Consider the following 24,565-nt stretch of genomic DNA (forward strand, 5'->3'; position numbering starts at 1 on the left):
ATGTAGAATGAATTTGATGTTTATTGTTAAACGATGACTTGGAATTCTAAGATGACCACTACATGAAGCATGACATTTGAAAGTTTTGAATTGGTAACTTCCGATACGTTCTAGATAATGCATTATTTATACTCTTTTTGACCTCTTGTTTTTTTAACCTTATTCTAAATATTAAAAGCTAGAAAGAACAAACGCTTCAGAGCACCATGACTGAGCGATCCGGCAACCGCATTTAGAGACGAAGAGGACTACATTACAACACCGGACGAACGCGCACACATTTTATCAAGTTCGGAGGAAGAACAAGAAACTCAATTGCCGGACAACGAGCTGGGAGTAGGTGTGCTGCAGGAAGGAGAGTACAAATGCAGCGACGAGGTGGAGGTGGCATCTCTAGCTCCGTTAAAACCGCCGATAGAGATGCTGAAAAGGATCGTACAACAAACGGAGGACTCACTGACCATCACGACACCGGCAGCGACAGAGACGGCGGATACGGCGACAACGGAGGCGACTACCAGGCGGGGCAAGAAACGTGTGAAGATCAACGGCGAGATCGCGAGCTCGACCGGCTCTTCGAGGAGGTGTACGGAAGACGACCAGACAACGACGACGGCGAAGGCTACAAAACGACAAAAGAAGACTACAACCGAAAACGTAGACGATACACTGACGTGGAAGATTGCATGATTGCCAGCGGAGTTCCCCGACCATTTCTCATCTCAGAGGTCGTACCCATACAAGGAGATGTTGCTTGTGAACGAGTTCTTTCTGGAATTCGAGAACAGCTCCTCCGTGTTAGGAAATACAGGCCCCGCGACGACTCCTTCGTGCTCGTCTGTCGGCATGCAACCGACAACCCGCAATGGGAGCACTTGCACATCCTCCACACGTGCAGTTTCCAACGCTCAGCCTGCAGGTGTAGCGTACGGAAACATTACGGAGAGGCAGTTAAGCATAGACACATTGTTCGCTGCTGCCAGCTCGAGAAGGAAGACTGGATCCGTATCATCCAATATCTATATGCAGAAGAACGGACAGTCTTACTCTTGGTCGTCGGAGACGATCAGTGGGTCTCACCTCCTCAAATTCGACTTGTATCCGATGGACAAGATACAGTCAATACCACCGCGAGAATGGTGGCGCAGTGCCACGGTTCGGGGGAAAGTGGTGCTGGAGGAGGGCAGCCGGATGATGTCTCTATTTCTGAACACGGTAATGGAAGGCATCGACCGGCTGGAAGACGAAAGCCAAAACGGGTAGCTTTACCCGATCTGGTACAATTCATTGTAAATTATAATATGTCCCCGCCCGAGCGTCTATTGTCCAGCTCCTTTTGGTTGGATTCAACCGTTACCGAGGAGTTAGACGACTCGGACAGAGTGGTAAGGCTGGCTCTTAGAAAAGTAAAGCACATATATAACAGCTTCGATGTGCAGGACTTTATGTTGCATTCTAATACCCATCCGCCTTTGTTTAATGCGTCCAGCAAGGCTGAATACGATATTATGTATTACGACGCCGTTGACAGCGTCTACGCCTTAATAGGACTGTTGCTTTTCCAGTTCGAGTTTGATATACCTAGGATGAAAATGTTTCTTAACATTCTGTATAGGATATGCAACAAGGACCTCAACAAGTGCAACACATTGTACATACTGGGTCCGCCGAATTCTGGAAAGAATTATTTTTTCGACGCTCTCGCGTCGTTCTTTCTGAATTCAGGATACATAATAAGTCCCAACCGCAACGAACGGTTTCCGTTCATGGGCGGTCTTGCACGTCGCATAAATATATGGAACGAGGCCCGGCTAGACCCCTATTACTATGAAGACATTAAACAGATAATGGCCGGCGATCAGTTAGAGGTGCAGGTTAAAACCCATCCTCCTAGAATACTGGAAAAAACCCCTCTCATTGTATTGAGCAACAGAGAGGTATTCCCTAGCGACCGTGCGTTTGTAATACGGATGCGAAAATTTGAATGGCGTACGTGCGGCTTCTTAGCCCGATGCCGAAGAAAACCTAACCCTGTATCCGTAGGATTGTTAATGTGTTGGGGAGCTGGAATAAAGACATTGAAGGACGGGACGGACATACGATACAGATATATTGAAAAATGTATAGATTTATTTAACAAAGATCAAACTAAATTATTGTAATTAGCAGAGTAGAATCAAATATGTATTATAAGGTATAAGGTTTAATAAATAATAACAGATTTTATTTAACAGCATTTATTATTACAACAAAAAACATAAAAAAACACAATTTATTTACAGATTATCAAATATATACATTATGTTTAGCGGACAAATAAGATTCAAAGTTCGTAGTAATGTCACAGATATCGTTTGTCGACATTAATCGTTATAGGCAGGTTGTTGAATTCGGCCGGAGACAGGTGCCACGGTATGATGTCCACAGGAATGTAGGCGAGCGGTGTGGTCACATACCCGACGCTCTTGTAGGTAGGCGCTACGGCGGGCTGTTTACCGGACGCTGCGCGGGCCTCCGTCCATTGCGTCTTGCCGGTGAGATGTTTAAACTGGTAGCCGCACGTCCACATGAAGCGGTGATGATTGAACCGCAGACGGCCGGTCTTGAAGTTGGAGACTGGCAGATGGATAAAGTCTGTACCTCCGGTCGCAGAGTTGCGGGCCGTGACGGCGGCGCCATCCTTCTTAGCTACCTTCGCAGGAGGTTCGTCAGCCATAGCTGTATCCGCTGTACGACTGCCTGACATTCGTGGATATAATACGCCGGTAAGGGATTCCACTCCGTATTTGATTGAAAGACCAGCGGCGCCCACAAGGCTGTGCCAATTCCCAGTCCTACCGAAATCGCCAGCAAAATCCCCGATCGCAGATCTATCAGCTGCACGTATATGATGATGTTCTGTGGCCGATTCGTATCTACGGTCGTGCTCAAGCGCGATCTGATCATCGATGTCCACCGGGGGCCCGTTATCGATTGGGTTGCCAGGGCCAAGGTAATTGTGACCGGGGAAATTCATACAACAGACTGGTCGACGGTCGACAAGTGCGGTCTTATATACCGCACACAGCTCGCCTCCCCACCACCGCATGATCGCGTACTGGATACTTGTCCGGATCTGGGAACCAGATCCCGCCTCACACCTCACAGCCTCACTGTCTTCATGGTTATTTTCATTGGATTGCAATAACCGTATCTACAGTTACGGAGCTGACGGTTTATTTAAAAACACTAATAAGATTTAAAAGCTAAAAAAAATTTAAAAGCTTAAGCGTTTGAGAAACAGGCGTCGCGGCTCCGAATGATTCTACGCGCGCAACCGTAAACCCGTCACTCTCCTCGGCAAAAATACGAGTTGCCCGTGTGCTCCGGAACCTCCGATACATTCAGACATGCTGTTCGTCTGTGAGGTGGGATCTGGTTCCCAGATCCGGACAAGTATCCAGTACGCGATCATGCGGTGGTGGGGAGGCGAGCTGTGTGCGGTATAGCAATCTATTTAGCTATGGTACAGTAATATTAATACACACACATAGCCACCTGCTCCTACTCTCGGCTCGCATCACAGTAACTGCCTCTCGCGATACAGTTCTGTAGCCACCGACAACAGCTAGTAATAGAAGACGCTGGGCTTGCAAAAGAATGCCCCTATAGCATTCGAATTGTAAACGATGAGCCAAGACGGGCGCAGCGTACAATATTATGGCCTCACAGACACCTTTGTAAAGAATATGCATGGTACGGTAATTCAACACCCAATCGAGATGGAGGACTCTACGGACGCCGAAGAAAGCATCGATGGTCTTCTTCGCTACAAACTGGAGTTGCTCCTTGAAGAGAAGCCACTCATCAAGAATGATACCCAGATACTTCTGAACGGTAACATACCTGATTGGAAGGCCGTCCATCACAACTCGCGGGTGACGGGTTGCAGCTAGACGACCCTTCAAGAACATCATGGTGTTTTTCTCCGCCCTGAAAACCATCTTATGCTGAAGTCTCCACAACCTGAACATTAAGCAACGAGTTCCCCGCTGTCCAACGAAGACCAAAACGAATATGAATAAATGAATATTTATGGGTGAAATAAATTCTTTACTGATAAATTCTTCAAGTATGTTTGAAATGAAGCATACACAATTTCTTAACCCTCCTAAAGAAACATATTCCTTCTTTTTTCCTGGTAAAATAATAAACTCTCTTTCGTGAAAAAGAGAGTTTTTTATTTCTGCCCCAAGGGGCAGAGCTCTCTGGCTAGACGGGAAGGGCGTGTGAAGCGAGCCATGACCGCTAAATATCCCCTGACCGCGACGGGAAACGCGAATAATCATATAGCTCTGGAGAAGCCGTGACGGGGATGAATAAATATATAATAAATAAGGTCAAGGTTCAAAGTCAAGATCAAGGTAATAACGAAGGTCAATATCAAGGATTTTTTGAAATTTCGAGGTTAAAGGGTTAAAATGGAGAAAAAAAGAAACTTACTATTTTTTTAAATTTCTTCGTAACAAATTTAGATATCAACTCGATTTTTGGTGCATCTAATTTTAATGTAAATATCTAAAATGCATATAGAAATAAATTCTTATTTACCGTTTAATCAGGATTTACTGAAAATCTAAAAAAATTATTCTTGATTAAATAATTTTTATTTATAAATAAATAAGTTTGTTACTAAAAACGTATTGCGGGTGAAGCTTCATTGATATCTCGGGCGAAGTCACAAAGGGCTAACCCTAGTTAATTTATAAATTTGTTTAAAACAGTACAATTTTTTTTAAGAAATTACATTTTGTGTTTTTTAAATCATTTTTTAAAAATAAAATACTATTGTTATTAACCCTAATTATATGATATAATTAAATGGTAACTAATTACTTCAAATTACATAATGAGATTAACATTCTTTCATTACATTGCTCACCGTTGTTAAAAATTAGGCAAAATAAAATATAATTATTATTTTTTTATGAAAATAAACTTCAGTCATATAGGAATGAAATTCAACAAAATATTAAGTCTTTATTAATGTTTTAAGTACGGTTTAAGATTTAAGTGCTCCATGAAATACAAAAATTTTAACGACCGATTATATCAATAGACCCTACTTAATTTTGAATAAAAACGTAGGTGTTATGCTATGCAATATAGAGTAAATGAGAAATGATAAAATGTTACCAAGTCAGTCGTAAGATTTAAAATAAATATTAACTCTAATATGCTTAAACATGATAGATTACAACCAGGAGTGCACTGATGTCGAAATTCGTTGGAACGCCGTTCCGGTACTGCTTTTTGGGAGAAATAATATTAAAAATGTCCTTTCTAAATAAAATTTGAATGAATTAGTCAGTAAGGAGTCTTTTTTGCTTCCTCCAATATACGTTTTTCATTGGCACCATATTTTAAGGCTGCACTACAATTATTAGACTTTTCAGCTTTACTTAATACTTATTTAAATTTTCTGTCAAAAGCTTTTTACACTTTCACTCATTTCTGGGGGGAAAAAATCACAATAAATAATTCTATTAAAATGGGATATTACCTTCAAGCCAAATAGCTTTAAACTGAGAGTTGAGAACAAAACCAAGTTTATATACAAACAATACAAAAACTGTTATGAATGACAGTGAAATCTGTTTAACAGACAGCTATGTATAGAACAATTTCAAAATTCTCAGACCCAAAGTATAGAATTTTAATGCAATAACCATTACGTAAAGGTCACCTGTGTCTATCTTGCACATCCTAACTGTTCATAACCCATAATTTTAAATTCAAGTAGATAATAAGTCAGAGGGATAATGAATTGAATCACTATATCAAGATAGAAAAGAGATTATCAAACACTTACCAAAAATAAATGTTTAACTAACTATTATTTGAACCCAAAATTAAAATAAATGAAATAAAAAACATGGTTTCTCGGAAACTTGCATCTTAGAAGACAGCAAAACCATGTTAATACTAGTACTAGTATTAATATTGAATCCTGTCATTTTTTTCTTTAAAAAAAATGATAGTTGGATGTGAAGCAAGTCAGCTACCTTCTACAGGAAGAATAAAAAAACCTGCTGTGAGCTTATTATGTGAAAGGATTATTAACTCATGGAACTCGATAACACCACATAGCATTAAACCAGGATTTCAAAAATGTTGCATTAGCAGTACATTAGATGGGACTGAAGATGACATTCTGTGGGAGGAAGAATCAAAAATAATGAACACATTTTATTTTCAGATGGCAGTAGTGATGATAGCGTCAAAATCAAATGTTCGTGTTTTGTGAGTGAGTTTTTGTGTAGTGAATTTTTTAATACAATCTTTCTTTTTAATGAAAATTCAGAAAATTTAAAAATCAAGATCATTACTACTTCTTTTAAAATATTTCTTACTAAAAATTTTGTACACAGTTTTATACTTTCTTTTTATTATGATGGTAATTAAAAATGAAATTTAATCAAATACTCATACGTATGTTATAAAATAGTATAATAAAATAATAATATAAAGTAGTATAATAAAAAGTATGTATAATATTATGTAATTATATACAATATTATTTTGAAATTTATTTCTAGTATTATTACATTATCTCTGTTACTTTGCTTTATATTTCAACTGAAGATATTGATGGATGATATTTTAATCAGGAAGATAGATGACTAAGAGTAGAATCAAAATTTGTATGTTTAATATTGTGTTAAATATTATTTTTGTATTATTATTATATATTCACAGAATTCATACTTGACAAGTGCTCTGTTTTGTGTGAGATTAGGCTATTAGCTTATGGTACCAGTGGATTTATGATTTGTTTCTATGAAACAATGAGTTGTTTACAATTAATATATGAGCATGTTGTTTATAGAATATTTATGTTTTGACTATCAGTAATGGTAGAGAGCTTTTTTGTAACCATTTTCTACTTAAAACTGTCTCCTGTTAATTCTATATAAAAAATGTTTTTAGTCGGAAGTACTTTAGTTTATAGATTCCTGGCGTACTACATTACTATATTTATTTGAACTTTTTTACACCCTCTTATTTATGCTACATTATTTTACAGAGTTGAACTATAAATTCTTCTAATTGATCTTCAGGTGATATGAGTAAGCCGTGTCAGTAAATCAAACATCTGAAAGCCAAGAGTTTTTAGTGGATTGGGTATTGCTAATAAGTCATTTGCCATTTTTCACTTTGTGTGTATTTTGAATTTTTATTTTTTTGTTGGTTGTTTTTAATGATCATGAACTTAAGAAAATTGTGAATTTCATATTCAGTTATTTAATTTACAAGTATGCATTTTATTTTAGTGTGTAGTGATTTTTCTACAATGTCTTGTGTTGCCTAGCTAAAATAAGACTGTATGTCTTATTTTACACAATGTATTGTGTTGCCTTGTATAATCAGCATAATCTAGCAATATATTATTTTGTTTTTCAACCCAGTTGTTTTTTTTTACCTTTTCTCCATGCTACAGAAAAATAAATACAAGCTATTTCCACTCCTCTTCAAATCTACCTTAATTTACCATGAACTATTTTATGACCACATCAAATGCTGAAACATTTTAAATCATTTTACTTAAATACTGAATTTTATTAAATGCTACTTTATTTTCTAACAAATGTTTAAAATTTTAATAATAATTTTCTATTTATGTTATAATTTATTATATATATGCAAGAATGTTAAACGAGAGTCAGCTGTAGATTATGCCACCAAAAAGTGTAGCAAGTTCAGTAAATTTTTGAAACAAATTTATGGTGCAGGTTCTGGTCTGCAAGCACCACATGAACCAGGTATTTGAATGTTATACAGATGAAAAAAATGAAGTTTTGTTTAGACTGTTGAGGATTTGAAAATAATTTTTGTTTTATTTTATTAAGATTCAAGGTTTTCAACCATCTTTAATGTACTTCATGCAGTGAAGACTTTATATTCACCATTCATAATAATAAAAAAACTTTGTATTCAGAATTAACATCAAATCCTACTTTAACCGTTCCACTGTTGTTATATAACAGTTGTAATTTTTTTTAAAGCAATTTTAATAAACATACTTCCATATATAATTAAATATGCATTTTAATTACTCTCATTTAATAGGATATGCCACGTTTAAAAACAATAACTGCAATTGCTGTTTTTAAGAGCGCATATTAAAAACAGCAATTGCAATTATTATTTTTAATAGATGGTAAGTTTAAAAATTTTGGGAGGCACTAGAAAATATTAGATTCTCAGTGTGGGCTGTGGGCAAAAAAATTTAAGAATCAATGTTCTAGATGATTAATTTCCTTGAAAGATTTTTTAAAATTGCTTGTTCAGTATTACAAAAAAGAGTAAAGAAATATGTTCGAGAATGTGAACTTAGATTTGAAGACTTTTAATCTATTTTTATACGTACTTGAAATGTTAACATTATTTTAAGTTTTACAGTTTAGCTGTAAATTTTCTTTTGATAAACAGATGGGTTTTTTCTCTGAGTTAGTATTTTTGATGTTCTACTATTGGAGTTACATTTAAATTAGATGTAATTGCGGTGAGTGGTGTGGAGGGGGGGGGGCTAATGCCTGAGGTAGAAAATGAAACCAGGTAAGCTTACATAAAAAAGGCTTGTATTTCATCAAAGTAAAATAAAATTCTTTATCAAGAATAAATTTTGTACTATAATAATAAGCTTTTTTTTTTAAATTTAAAATTTATAGTTTAATTAAAAACTGAACATTAGAATTAAAAGTAGCCTTTTATACTTTTCACATATAATTTTCACACAGAATTAATACTGAAGTTTGATCTACTGGATATTAAGAGAAATACAGCAAAGAAAACAAAAATAATATGTGAATAATGAAGGTGTTAGATAATATCTCATTCAACTTATGATTCGATTAATGTAAAAAGAGTTGAAATTTTTATTTACTTTCATGTTTTTATCTGTTATAATAATCACTGTGTTCTTTGATTTCAAAAAGCACATCAGTGGCTTTTCAATTACCTTATAAGAATACTGAATTTTTCTTTCGGTAGCAAACCCAAAATCAGTGTATGTGAGAAAGGGGATGCTAGCTTTATGTACTTATTCACCAATGTAACTGGAGGTTTACAGCCAATTAAAGTTTCTAATTTTTGTTTAATACGATGGTGATGATAGTAATGGTAGATGAATTTTGTTATATAGTAATTTTTTTTTTGTACCTGGGGTGAAATTAGATATAGAATAACTGATTGTTTACTAACCAGTAAGTTAGTGTTTAAAAAATAACTACTTTAACTTAGTATCTTGAGAAAAACTCTGGGTAGATACTAAAATTACTTTGCATTCAACTAATCTATCATTTAATTCTTCAACATTTAATTTAAGTGTGTCTTTTTTCTTTGGTTTATATTTGCATATATGTGAGTGTGTATGTTTTTTCTAGGCAGAATATGGGTAGCGTGTACAATATTCTGTAAGATTAAGGAAAAAAGTGGTCCCAGCAGTTATTATGCACCTAGAGTAGAGTTTAATGATTTTAATATCGACCCTTATTTCCCAGATGGTACATGGTGTCACAATGATGAAAAACAAAATTATTACTGCCAACAACATAAATGTCTTCCACAGGTAACATCATACTTCATAATTTGATACTTAGATAATGTCTGATTAAATTTATTTATTTATTAGCAGTAAACTTTGTTTATTGATCTATTTTTATATAAACAGTTTAATTTACTGAACAGTGACAAGTGTAGCAATATTGTTTTGACTCGCTTTCAAATTAATAGAACTTGTTCTTACAAACACCTTGTATACAAAGATCTTTTCTCCAAAGACCTATTTATTAGCATCTTCCTTTGCCATTCAGAGCTAATTAAGAGAAAGTTTTTCAGTGGAGTTCCTATTAGTGCTCATGATACTATGTGTAAATTGTTGCCATTCTGATAACAATCAGAAATAATGATTTCCACTTCTTTTTATGAATTGTTACCGTGCTGATAATAATCCTGATTTTAATAAATTTCATCTAATTTGAAAAATACTTTTATAAGAGACTTTTAAGAGCTTAATACTTTAGTCAGCTGATGGATTCTTTAAACAGAAAAGAAACTGTTCATCCAGTAACATATGCAGTATAATATATTTTTTGCTTTTTTGAAATCTCAGAATAATAAATATAAAGGGTTTAGTAAAGATAACTTTTTATTAACTTTTATTAAAATAGTTTAAAATAAATCCAATCAATCAGTCAACCAATATTTATAAAGATTACTGATTAAAGTGATATAAAATAATTTGTCTGATGATTTGATGGCAGTTCATTAAGTAGATGTTTGAGGCAAAAAGGAGTCTTAAAAAGTAATAGAATAATGCTGTATAAAATATTGATACTTTTTTTTTGTTTTCACTTCTATTCATTACATTCTTGTATATCGTCGGAAATAGTTGCATGAAATTTAATGGGGAAAACATAACATAACTGTAGTAGGTTATAATTAAGCTAAAAATTCTCAAGTATTAAAATTAAATTCTGAATTAGAATAATTGGAATAAATATTATTGTTGAACAGAGAAATTAATCTTTGATATTAATTTTTAATTATTTTTACTTGAAGAATTGAGATTTTTTTCACCAACTCCTTAGGGCTAGGATCTAATTAACAATTCATCCTTGCCTAATGATCCATGGATGTAACAAACAGAGATATACTCATTAGATTTGCAAGGAAGGCACCTACATATAGATACTGAATCAACACTGCACTAGACATCTGGAAACTTCTAAAATATCACATGTACCAATCAATCAGTATCTTAACTTATGTAACTATTTTTGAAAACCATTAAGAAAAATTATATTTACAAAAGAATTTCAAAAGAAAAATATTTCAAAAGATATTAAGAAATTCATTTTTTCTTTTATAACTATTTATGACATGGGATTTTTATTACATAAAATTTGATTTAAAAAAATTCTAAATATCTCACTTTCTTTGAAAAATACCACAAAAATTGTTTTATCTTCTATTGAATATTTCAACACACTTTTTGTAAAAAATTGGAATTATGCGGGAGAACTATCATACGAAAACTCAGTGCTGTTAGTCTTAAAAAATAAGAAATTAAATAGTAGCCTAAAACAATCAGATTTGCAGAAAACATGGTTTATATGTAATCACTAGAAATGTTGCTACCCACTGTAATTATAATTATTATCATACTGTATTTTCAGTTTCACGGATTGTGTAGTTTGCCTTTGGAATTCTTAGCAAATAAAACTTTTTCACTGAGAAATTAAATTACTACATTTTATTATACGTATATCTTATAAAACTGCTACTGCTTCATACTCCCTACCACCCACTAGTGGGCATTCCAGCTTTCATGGTGGGTGGCAGGGATTTTGTCTGACATTGTAGTACTTTTTTCTTTTTTATTTAATTGCATTCTAAAAAATTTTCATAGCGTTATTTAAAAACATTTTCATTAGGTTTTCATAATATCCTGTGTGACAATTAAAATTTCAGAAAATATACTATTTGTATCGCCTGCGCATAAATTTAGTTCACCTTACGTAAGTAAATCTAAATGGCACTATAGTGCAACCACAAACAAAAGACCTTCATCCCAGAATAGCTCGTGCATCTGGTCAGTACGCAGTTGTATTTCTGAGAGTGAGCACATGCCTACAGCTTCAAACAAAATACTGTGAGTAAATTGTTTTATAAAGATTTATTCTGCCAAACTTAGCGAAAGTCCAACATAAAGTATTTGGTAAGTAATTATTATTATATGCTTTAACTTGCTGTAACTCTGCTTTATAAATTTTATAAAGTAAAGTTACCTCCATTCTTTATAAATCACCATTACTGTGGAACCAGTGGGAGGTTAGAAAATTTTCCTATAACAGAGACACTAAGGTGAGCAGTAGGTATAAAAAGGTTGACTATCACTGACCTAGAAGAAGATTCTTTTTTTTGACAAAGATTATATTAACAATCATCTCCCAAATAGTCAAAATACTGAACATCATGCCATATTTTTCTCGTATCTTGGTATTCAGAAATGTTATATTTTTCTAAATTTTCTATGAAGTGACACTTAAGATGTTTTTGAAATAGTTTAATAATCTCTCTTAACACTGGTCTAAGCTTAAGTAATGGTTAGTTTACAAAGAGGCACAGGTTACAAATCGCATAGAATTTTTCTTTCCTATTATAACAGGTTACTGAGAGAGTAGTGGCAATTTCAGGAAAAACAGCACAGCTATACTCTAGAAAAATGAATGTTTATGACACGCATATTAAGAAAAATGTTCAGTTTCCTTTCTTTCTATCCCTAACATATTGTTGCAAATCAGCATGCCAGAACTACTAATTTTTTTTGACAAAGCTGTTCAAGAGACACCTTCAATGTTTTCACCTTTGAAATTATCTGTTTGGAGAAAATCATTACTTTGGAGAAGCTACTCTGCTACTCAATGACTATTGTACTTCACAGTACCTGTCCGGGATAGATAGTATGAAGTAATATTATTATCATACAAATAATCTTCTGGTAAAGAGAGTGAAGGTATTATTTAAATTATTAGGTCTTTTAGTAGGCATGCTGATTTTCAACAACGTGTGAGGCTCAGAAAGAAGGCAACATGAATCCACTTGACTTTCTTCATATTATGTCTGCTGTGGAATACTTATTTTTGTAGATCATGGTTATGCTGTTTTCAGGAGTTCTTTCCTGAAAATAATCGTTAGTTTTTAGTTTATCTGCAGCTGTCAAAACAAGGAAATAATTGTAGGAAGAAGATATTTTTTAAGTTTTCAGGAAATTAATCATACAAAAGTTTTGTAAAATAAAAACAGTAATAATAAGAAAATAATAAATGATAGAACACAGTGATATAATTTTATTTTAATGATCGTAAATAATACAATTATCTTTCTTTAAAAACATATTGCTTAAGATATGGACTATGTAATCATGTCACTAATAATAAAATTACTATTTATCCAAATATATTTATAAAGTAATACATACATCATAAAAGTCATTTATTATTATAATAAATATAAAATAATTCTTCTATTATTTTATGACACAGTGCTTATAAAATTTATCTTAAAGATATTATTACTATTTATTACTAAATTAATAACATAACTAATACAAAAAAATATATATATAATAAGCATGAAACAATAAATACTGGTAAGTAAATAATATACGCATATAAAATCATTTTAACAATGACGTACTTGATTTAATTATTAACAGACTTCAATTAAATACAGCAGATTCCTCCTCTTGACCTGTATTAGTTCAACTAGTTGATGAGTCATTATCAGTGATTCATCAAAAAAGACAAAGAACATATTGCTAGAGCTGCAGATATTTAAATTAACCAAAATCTATTAGATTTATAACTGCTGTTTAAACATCTTTTAAATTTGGAAAATAATTGCATAATTCTGTTTTTTTAATATAACCTAAATTATTTTAGATGTACAGATAAATACTAAAAAAAAAAAAAAATACCATATGTAATTAAATTATTTAATTGGCACTAATGACATCTACTGTCTAAAGTGTAATTTCTCATTTAGGATTTCACTTTTGAGTACTCTATCATTACTCATTACTCATTCTTTAAATTATATAGAGATCATGTATTGTTCATTTTAATGTTGCACTTGAATATATATACCTTTTGTTGTTGCATATTGAGTTATTTATGTACACAAATATTTACAAAATAAACTTATACATGTAGTTTGACTGTTATTACATTTTTCAATTTCTTTTCTTTAATTTGTATGGTAGTTTATAAATTGACAACAATAGTATAAATAAATGTAGATCTTGGATAGGAATATAAAATTCATTTCTTTTACTCACATAGCTCCTCAAATATTTCAGGATGTATCTTAAACATATAGGCAAAAAGTAAGAACAAACTCTCAAAAGGTTAAAACAAATTTAGAGAATCAATTCTCTCGGATTAACTAAAGTAACACTTTTCTGCCACCTCTTACTCTTTATATGACATCACTGCAAATAGATTGTTCACAGCAGATGAAAAGATAGCCCAAGGCATGAATATGTGCCATCTGAAATCATAACTGTTCTATGTGTGGTAAACCACACGGTTAGAACATTCATTCTAACTATGCATAATTTGAATAGATTTATGGGTTATTTCTTGTTTCACTTGGCATACAAAGTTAAACATGTGCAAGCTGGGTAATTATGTGTGTATAACAGGTGACCAAAAAGGGTATCGGCACTTTGTTTGACTATTTACTGCGAAATCCAGCATCACCGGGCGTTGTGGTAGGGATCAAATTGTAAAGCGGTACAAGGAATTTTAGTTGCAATGGAGCTGTTTGCAACGCGCTTTTTGTGCACGGGCATTATACCAAAATAATAATTCTATTGTGACAGCCCAGTATTGTGCACATTACCAGTTGTAAGACATTAGCTTAACACCTAGCTCTGATGTTATTAGAAAATGGATCTGAATATTTGAAGCTACTGGTTCTACAGTGGTTCTTTCACTGCACAGTCCCAAGGTGATTGTATAGGCTGCTATGTCTTCTAATGGCATCATCAGACCATACTTTTTTGAGGATCTAAATGAACGCGCACTTACCATTAACAGTGATATTGTGCAATGTTATGAGATTTTCTTGCGCTATCACTACAACATTTTCAAGGCTTTAATTTAGAAACTTGGTTTTAGCAAGATGGTGCTACATGCCACTCATCAAATCAGGCAATTGAAGCTGTTCAGCAATTATTTCCCAATAAAGTGATTTCAAGTACAGGCAATATTAACCGGCCCCTTAAGAGCCCCGATTTATCGCCTCTTGATTATTTCTTGTGGGGTTACCTAAAAGTAAGAATAATCCAGCTGATACAAATCAATTAAAGGCAAATATCGAGGCGCAAATAATATTGATCTCAAGGGAAATGTGTGGACATGTTATCAATAATCTTCATTCTCAATTTGAAGAGTGCATACAATGCAATGGATATCATCTAGACAATATTGTTTTCGGCTCACAAATTTCTATTGTCTGTACATTACTTTTTCTTAAATAACTGATCACAGAAATTTTAGGTTTGTTATTTATACACAAATCATTGTGCCGATACCCTTATTGGTCACCTGTTATAATCATGGGATTTAAGTTGCTAGATCTACTTAGAACAGAAAGATTTACAGATGACTAGATTTTAAATTGTTTTTGACTGTACTAAAAGTTATTAGTTATATTAACACGTATTCTAAAATTTTAATTATGATATTTATCCACAAGAAAACTTACTTTGTAATCTGATGATGTTTATAAAGTTTGAAGTATCTATTAGTATTGGTTGCATTAAGAAATATTTCAGAGATCTCAATTAAAAAAAAGGAAGTAGGTTAGTATTTATTCATTTATCAGTAATTCCAGATATTTTTTCAAATGTAGTACAAGAAATGATGAATGAAAAAATGAAAAATCAGGTTTATTGCTGGGCAAGGTAGTAGCTGAGGAAGTGAGGACAGAGTCTTTTAAGATTCATAATGGTGTGAATGAAGATTTTTTGCTGCTGCTTAACAAGTTCCTTTTAATAACTTCATCCTTGACTGGCAAAATTATATGTATCATATAGATTTTGTGATACAGATGTTCTGATTATAATATTCACTAGTAAGATTGCATGAATTATAAGAAATTCTATCATTTATTCCATTCAGAGTGAATTATTATTTACTACGATAGGAAAATGTTGAATTTGTCTACCTTCTTACCTGATAATAAAGTGAATTTAACTTTTTTTCAATAACAATACCGTACACATGATAATTTTAAATCTACATCTTTGCATTATATTATTGTAAACTATTTTGTGGAAAATAATTAAATACAAAAAAACATATTTTATTGCCTAAATTATATTAAAAAAAAAAATTAATATTGAAAGTAAAGTTAAAATCAATAGAATGAATTGAAAAGAGGTGAAATTATAAATCTTATATGCAATGAATTCAGTCATTAAAAATACCCGAATATAAAACACATTTTAGTTTTGCTGGCAGTCTGTTTATCTGATGTTGGATTTGGTTCTGTTCTGTTTCACTCAATTTAGAACGAATCTACTGTAGTTATCACAAATATTAGTGTATGTTGTAGATAAAACCACAAAATAAGAAACAATTGACAAAATTATTTTCCATAAGTTTTTTATAAATTCTTATTGAGGATTATAAACTGTACTTAAGTATAACTTTAATCATTATATAATAAATTAATGCATGTAAAAAGATTGAAACAACAAATTTAAAATAATTTTCTGGCATTGCTGGTTATTTAATATTATATAATGGAAAAGTAATGATAAATGAAAATAAACCATAAAAGGTTTAAAGATTCAAAAAATCAATAAACTAAATTAAATTTTGATCTCCCCCACCTAATATTGTTTCAAAATTATTATTTTTTTTGTCACTTGTACTACTACTATGCCTAGGAAAAGATAAAAAAGATGGCTAAAAAATATATAATAAATAAAAAGATAGCTTTTTGATTTTGGGGAAGGGGGAAAATTTGGGAACAAAAGTGTTTTTTTAAATTGTAATCTAGGCACTTACACATGAACTGAGCTTAATATAAAGTGGGGTTATGTTTGCAAAATTTTGGAAAATTGACCCCCAAAGAACTATCTAACCCATCCCCTGGAGATATTGATCTCACACTTTTACTAACAAACTGCCCCCTATATATGAGTGCAAAATTTCATCAAAATCAGATCTCCGAAAGTTATTAAGCTTTAAACACACCAACATATGTACATACATACATGTACATATACATGTACCTCTCTTTTTTTTCTTTTGGGGATCCCTGGGTCATGAAATGTTGAGAAATGCAAAAATCACATACCCCATTTTTTTATTGATTACTATACTTTCCTTCTTGCAGCATAGCTCTAGAGCTATGATTCATTAGAAACTGTTCATTATAACTTTCAATTCATCTTAGAATTTAAATTATGTTTTATTGGAAAATTCTGATATGTAACATCAAAGTTACACATAATGTAATTTTTGTATTGCAAACGGAAAAAAAAACATCACTGAAGTAAAAGAAAAAAATTGAAAGAATGAATTAATTATGAATCATTTTATATAAAGACTTTTCCTATTTACTGTTAAAACTGACTCCACACTCTTAAAATATAAAAGACTGATAATGAATCATTACCAGAACAAAACATTTCAACAATTCTAAAACCTAAAAACAATGTAAATTAAGTTAAAACAGTGAAAATGATAATTTGTTTTAAATAAATTTAATAAAAAATATTTATTAAATTGTTTTATTTATTTATTTTTTTAAGTATAACATTCTCAGTGCAATATGTAAGTTATATTCAAATGTATTTTATTTACTTTAATGTTATGTTACAATACATATCATTCATTTATAATGAAAATAAAAGGATTTTATGTTTAAGGCATTCTTTAAAATCTGAAAAATACTGAATTTTATCTCAAAACTAATGTGGAAGTTTTGTATTTTATATTAAAATGTCCCTTTACACTTCAACTTCCCCGAGACAGGTAGCATTTCTCAACATTATGCACAGCAATAATACCCACAGTGGTTTTTCACTTATATATGAAAAATAGTTACTGTGCTCTTTTGTAGCTAAGTTTTTATAGTAATCTAATAGATTAAATGACTAATTTAATGTATTTAATCGAATATGTTGTTTTAAAATTGTTGAATTCAATAAAAACATATGATTTAATTGATGAAGGAATTCATTAAATGCTAGTGAAATCATACATAATAAGGAGCTAATATAAAAAACAAAATCTGGGTCATTAACTTGTTATTTCATTTCTGAAAGGGAGTCTTGTCCAGAATCAAGTTGGTTCATTCTTCAGGAAGTATTAATTGAACCGACTGAACCTCACTGAACAAAGTATACTAGTATCACAAAAGTTGTATGTGTAATATAAAGGTATACTTTTAGCTGGACTTGTACCTGAATCCTACAGCTGCTGTTATAACAGCTGATCAACAATAATGCTAACAGCTCACCTAACCAGTGGGTTTAACCAGTTGCTACAACTTGAACATCAATATCCAAGAAGGTAACTAAAAATGGAAGTGTAATAAATGTTATGGCTATTAACTATAATTCGTAGCTGGGAATTAAATTCCAAAATTTAATTAAAAATTAAAATTATCTGGAAATTAAATTGTATATATCTTTAATAACTCAGTGACATTACAAAATACCAGTGTGCATAATACCATACATTCTGAAACTAGTCTATAAATTTTCAAAATGATTATGAACACAAGATTTTCCAATTTTTGTTTCCATCAGGACTAATGCTGTCCATATTGTGTCTAGCATACTATCAAATACTAATATCTATGCCAGTATTTCATAACAATAGTACTAACACTAATGTCAGTAACAAGATACAACTCACAATACCATTAAATCTCAAATTCATTCATAGATATTTTATTTTAAACGTTTCTATAACTACTCAACAAAACTTCATAACACATAATGCAACAAGATTAAAAAATAATTTCTAAGCAACATTTATATAAAATAATATATGATATAAACAATATACATGTACACACACACACATACACACTAACCTCTGAAATTTATTGTTTATGTAAACTTTTCCAACCAAGCAAATTATTATTCTGTATATAATTATATGAGCAATGAATATTAATAATAATTAACAATAACAATTATAATTATAATATGGTATAAATAAAGTTTAAATGACAGTTACATTGGTAGCTAATTATTTTAGGCTAAATTGTTTATCCATTTTATGTAGAGACAGTATATAACCCTTTGCATCAGTACTACTATATTACTAACAGTTCAACATTATGTTTCATTAGCCGATATATAACATCTGAAACAATAAAATTAAAAAATAGTTTTATAAGTATAATATAATAATTACTGCTAGAGTATATGCATAAAAATACATAAGTTTTAATTTTTAAACATTTTTTGAGTTCTGATGGTATATAATTATTATTATGTGTTTAATGAAAATATAAGACAAAATCTGTTATTGTTCTGATCATTGGAGGTTTTTTTATGATTATTCACCACACAAGCGCAAAGTCTTAAGTGTGGGAATAAAAAAACGAAAAACTCTTAAGATTCAAACACTGCAAACTGTGAAAAATTCCAAGCATGATTGGGATAATTTAAATAATACTAATAAAATCTTAATAAATCATTAACTAAAAAGATAAATTTTGAATTTATAGCAGTTTTCATTATTTTTTTTTTAAGAGAAGATGAATTTCAGATAGTATGAAAAATACCAAATGTAATTGGGATTCAAATTACAGTTTATGAGAACCAAATTTTCATTAATCAGTAAAAATAAAATGTAAATAATAATAAAAATAACTTAACAGAGATAGACATCTGGATTTAATTTCTTTAGGTATCAGGTAAAAGACTCAGTTAAATACACAGCTCTCGCTCAAAATTTATAACTAATAATCATAGTCATTCATGTAAAGTAATTTGAACAGCTCAGTAATATTTAGCTCATTAAGGGAATTCTTTGGGATAGCTGTCACTTCGGGTAGATGGAACCAGGTATTGGTATCTTTTTTACCGCCTTAAGGGACAGCCAAATTACCCAGTTTTAATGCAGTTCTTGGAAATACTTACATTCACAGGTGTGAGGAAATGGTCATGGTAGATGCAGTCAGTGTGCATAAAACATGAGTTAGTGATGAATTTTCAGAGTATTAAGTGTTTAATAATTCAGTAAACAAAAGAAAATAATTTACTGCATACACATTAGCCTGATATGAAAAGACAAAACAAACATGTTACTATAAATAGTGTATTGAGTCCTGAGTTCTAATTGGAACTATTTGAACCAAATCTATTTAAGAGAATGTTTAGTAATATATTGTATCTGCTTTATTTTTATATGTTTGATTTGTAATTTTGTTTTCAATACACATAAATTTAACAAAACTTCTCTAAAACCAATTAGCAGTAACAAGTTTAAACCTTACAGTAGTTTATATATTAAATTTAATAACTACGTGGACTTCATAAATTTCAGATAAATAGTCAGATTTAGATATTTTAAGATATCTAAAAATATGAAAACTTATTAAATCAGAACGCTTGATATTTCAAATATTTATAAAGTATTTGTATAGTGATCCAGGTGTATTTATATTTATATATTTATGGACACATTCACCTCTATTAAAACACTTTAAATTATCACCTATAATTTGAATCTCTTATCCTCTTAATTCAATGGTAGAACTTTCTTTCTTTTTCCTGTTTAACCTCCGGTAACTACCGTTTAGATAATTCTTCAGAGGATGAATGAGGATGATATGGATGAGTGTAAATGAAGTGTAGTCTTGTACATTCTCAGTTCGACCAATCCTGAGATGTGTGGTTAATTGAAACCCAACCACCAAAGAACACCGGTATTCACGATCTAGTATTCAAATCCGTGTAAAACTACAAGGTAATGGTAGAACTACAAGGTTAAAAATTTCCCGATCTTATCTAAGATGCATTCCCACCTAAATTAATCCCCTTCTAATGTGAATAAAAATTCAGTAAAACAGTTGAACATTAAGAATGCTCAATGTCAGATTGCAATACATTTCTTCATACAGAATATCAGTAAATCTTCAAATAAAATTTGTTTTTTCAGTGAAATTAAAGGTTGTAATTCAAACAAGGATGTCTACATTAAAGAATTGAGTGATAAATTTACACCTTTTTGAAGTATATATTGTTAATTTTAACTGTTGCGGAGATCAGATCACATTCATATATTCAACACACTAAGTTGTTCATTGTTGATATTAAATGGGCTCAGCATTAAGTCAAACCTTTTAATCAATATTACATTATAATATTGAGAATATGAAGTCAGTTCCAAATAAATTTTCACACACAAAACAACAGCAATAAATTATAAGTTTGATTAATTCCATAATAAAAAAATTAATATTTTATTCACATCGGTAAATAATTTGATATTACACCCATCATGAAGGGGTGTCTACTATTTCTTGGATAAATTACCCAGATAAAATGCTCCATTTTTTTGCCTGAGTGGATCGAATGATAACTTAAAACCTTGGTCACAGTAGCATCAAGAAATACAGATATTAACTAGTAAAAAAAGAATTGAAGTTCATATTAGGGCTTAAAAAAAAATATATATATATATATAAACAGTAGTAAAGTAAGTGCATCAAAACACTAAATAAATAAAATTGCCTCAAAAAATTAAAGATTAATTTTTAATGATTTTAGAAGTAAATAATGGAAATTATTTGAGCTTATGTTATTAATATACTGAATGTTACAAAAGAAGCAGAAAATTCAATCTTTTTGAATTAGTATCAATGAAAGAAGTAAAATATTCTAATTTAGCTTTTTATTCTAAGTTATCAAGTAACTTCTTAAATGTAAGCTTTTAACATAAAAACTGCCAATCTGTTATCAGGTGTTGAATTGTAAATGAAATCTTGTTAAACAATAAATGTTCATTACGTAAACGATCTATCATTAAAAACGATTCTAAACTCGTTTATAAAATCTAATGCCAAATTATATTCTCTAAGCCTAATCTACACACAATATCTATATATTATGAGACTATGATATAATATATCTCTAAAAACTAGACATACTTATTACCTGACATCGACTCCTATAATACGTCAGTCCCTACAAGTACAACGTCCCGATGCGAGCTGGTTTTCTCTGTTCCCAAACTAGATTTGTCAAGGACCGAGGTCGACTTGTCAGTCTCTTAGTTTTCTTTTCTGGCAGTTTGGCAGAATCGCCGCTTGAATCCTGTTGCAAATCGCTCAGAGACTTATAACGGATATCGAATAGAGGAGAACCGCCAGTTGTTTTTTGTCGAGGTTTCTGCGACCGGTTGTTCTTCACATATGGCTTTTTTCCAGGTATAGTCTCTACCGGAGGCGGGTCGGGTTTATTTCTAGGCTGCGGAGGAAAACCTCGCACGTAATCGTACAGTCGATCTATTTCATCATAATCGTCTCCTCCCGGTATGCGATTTTCATCGTCGATATGATCCGAGGGCGGTGGACTTCGACGAATGAAACAAGCAACCGGCGCTCGTTTCGTATCTCCGAGTTTTCCTTCGAGCGCGTAGGCTCTATCTACGACTTCGTCTACCAATCTACCGCAACGTTCGAGCAGCCGCTGATACTCGCGTAAACTTCTCAACCGATCTTCATTTCTTGTCTTCTGTATTTTGAGTGGTGCTGCAAGAGGAAGAGGGATAACAACTCCGGTATCTTTTTGCAACGGTAGCGCAAACACGTGTTCTTCCTCCACGGAAGTTAATAACCTCAGTTCCGGAATGAATTGGGAGGGATTTTTTAGGCCACGAGGAGGTGGCCCGTGAACCAGTCTGACAGTAAGAGGTAACCTCTTATTTAATAAATCTCTGACTGTGTGAACTCCACCTATGCTATCTTCTCTCGCTAAAGTACTGAAACGTCCCCTTTGGTCGAGTCCTAACAAAACGGTTCTTCCTTGATGATCGGTGCAACGAAGGTAACGAGATTTACATCCGTTCGGCAGAACTTTTCCCTCCACTCGAAGCGTTTCACCTTCGACTACCGTCCGTGCACCGTCAACACTAATCGAGCCGTCGTCATTGAATCTACCGGAAACAGCTCTAATCGAATCTCTAACCAAAAAACCTGTTTCAGGTCGTCTCCTGGATAGTTCCACGACGCTGTCGACACATCTTACTGAACGCCCTTCTTCGCTCAGAAGTTCAAAATAACCCGGGTATGAATCCGGAATAGCCACCTTCGGACCGACGCCGATAACTCTATAGCCTTCTTTCAATTTCACAGCCTGAGCTATTATTTTTTTTCTCCTTCCGGCGCTGAGTAATAAAGCGGTCTGCTGAAGACCCGGACTAGGAAGACTGGGTACACCGATTCCTCCGTACTGGCCTTTTATAATTTTAACGACTGCAGGAAGTTTGTGTTGAGAAACGAATTCTTTTAAGTATACTCCATTTTCTGCCCAACGGGCTGCAGCCACCATTACTTGGCCGTCAGTCGCTGCCATATCTCATCGCCTGTCACCGATCACTTCAGTCATATCTGGAAAAAATCATAATTGTTAAGTAAAATTTCTGAACTTAAAAAAAAAACAAGTTATTATTAAAAAGCGAGTGGGTAAGTAAAAAGAAAAGTGGGCTAAACGCTGAAAGAAAAATAAGTAATAATATTTCGTGAAAAAATAGACAAAAAATTAGATTAGCCGCAGTAATTAGAAGAAAAACATTAGTTTAATCGCGCGTATTTTCTCTTTCCTTTTATTAAAAATCTAATGTGAAGTCCACATGACTGACTTCCTTGTACGCCTATTAAATTACATATACACATTTTTTTAAATGAAAAGTACATAAGATTTTATTTCATTAATAACTTCTGATATTTTTTCATATTTGTTTTTAAAATTGTTATTGAATTAATATTTATTGTAATTTTTTTTTACAATTGGAAGTTAATGATAAACATATTAATTTATTTAAATTAAAAAAAAAGTTATAAATAAAGGAGGTGAAGTCGGATTTGAATTGATGTGCCTTCCCCTTATAAGAACTAAATATTTCATTAATTAAAATTTTATTTGGCTATAACTCTGGAACCAATGAAAATAAGTACCACTTATGATATATCGTTGAAAGCTCTCAACGATGGCTAATTACTGCAGTTAACAAAAAGTCAAAATCCAAATTTTTTTTTTGGATTTTGGTCTTTTTTTGGATACTTTTGGTCTAATGGATTGCAATCAATAGGGAGGTGCACAACTAGATGTTACAACAGTCCTATATCCAAAATTTCAACATCCTACGGCTAATCGTTTTTGAGTAACGTGAGATACAGACTTATAGACGTCACGCCGAAACTAAAATGGATTCAGGGATGATCAAAATGGATATTTCCGTTAAAATCTGAAAATCGAAATTTTCCCGATCACAATACTTCCTTCACTTCATACAAGGAAGTAAAAATTTTAATGTAAAAATATTGCTACATTTTATATATTAAGAACTCATTTAAATAAAGTGTGAAATGTAAAATAAAAAACTAAAAAAAAGAAAATAAACTGTAAAGATTTGCAATAAACCCGATTCTACATTTTTGAAAAGATTACCATACTTCCCCTTGATTTATTCGAGCTACATTCGACGGAAATTAAGAATCATAATTCAATGTACATCTCTATTTATTTTGAAATATTTGAAATCTCGATTTTATTTTATTCTCTGTTGAAAGAAAATTATTTATTGGTAATGTTCGTTATTACTTTTATTAAATTTCCGTCTTTATAAAAAGAAGAATTCAGCAATTGTCTTTGAAGAATTAAGTAATGAAATTTGTATTTTAAGCTCTTTTTTTTAAATTTATTTTTGTAAATTCATTTCTGTCTATTGTATGAAAAGTATAATATTAATAACAACAA

At 31.8% G+C, this 24,565-nt stretch overlaps 1 protein-coding gene across 8 annotated transcripts in view; it reads right to left on the reverse strand.

The window, feature by feature from the left end:
- Positions 1 to 12,878: 12,878 nt before the first annotated feature.
- sano (CABIT domain-containing protein serrano) overlaps positions 12,879 to 24,565 on the reverse strand; it is a 96,006-nt gene continuing 84,319 nt past the window's right edge. For all 8 annotated transcript variants that reach the window (XM_075360755.1, XM_075360757.1, XM_075360752.1 and 5 more), the window contains 2 exons: positions 21,743 to 23,196; positions 12,879 to 18,941 (listed from right to left, as the gene is read on the reverse strand). In XM_075360755.1, coding sequence (XP_075216870.1) covers positions 21,773 to 23,161 — 1,389 coding nt within the window. In that variant the 5' untranslated portion in view covers positions 23,162 to 23,196 and the 3' untranslated portion in view covers positions 12,879 to 18,941; positions 21,743 to 21,772. The remainder of the gene's footprint in view (positions 18,942 to 21,742; positions 23,197 to 24,565) is intronic.

This window comes from Lycorma delicatula, chromosome 3 (assembly GCF_047948215.1).
Source record: "Lycorma delicatula isolate Av1 chromosome 3, ASM4794821v1, whole genome shotgun sequence".
In the NCBI taxonomy this organism is placed as follows: domain Eukaryota; kingdom Metazoa; phylum Arthropoda; class Insecta; order Hemiptera; family Fulgoridae; genus Lycorma; species Lycorma delicatula.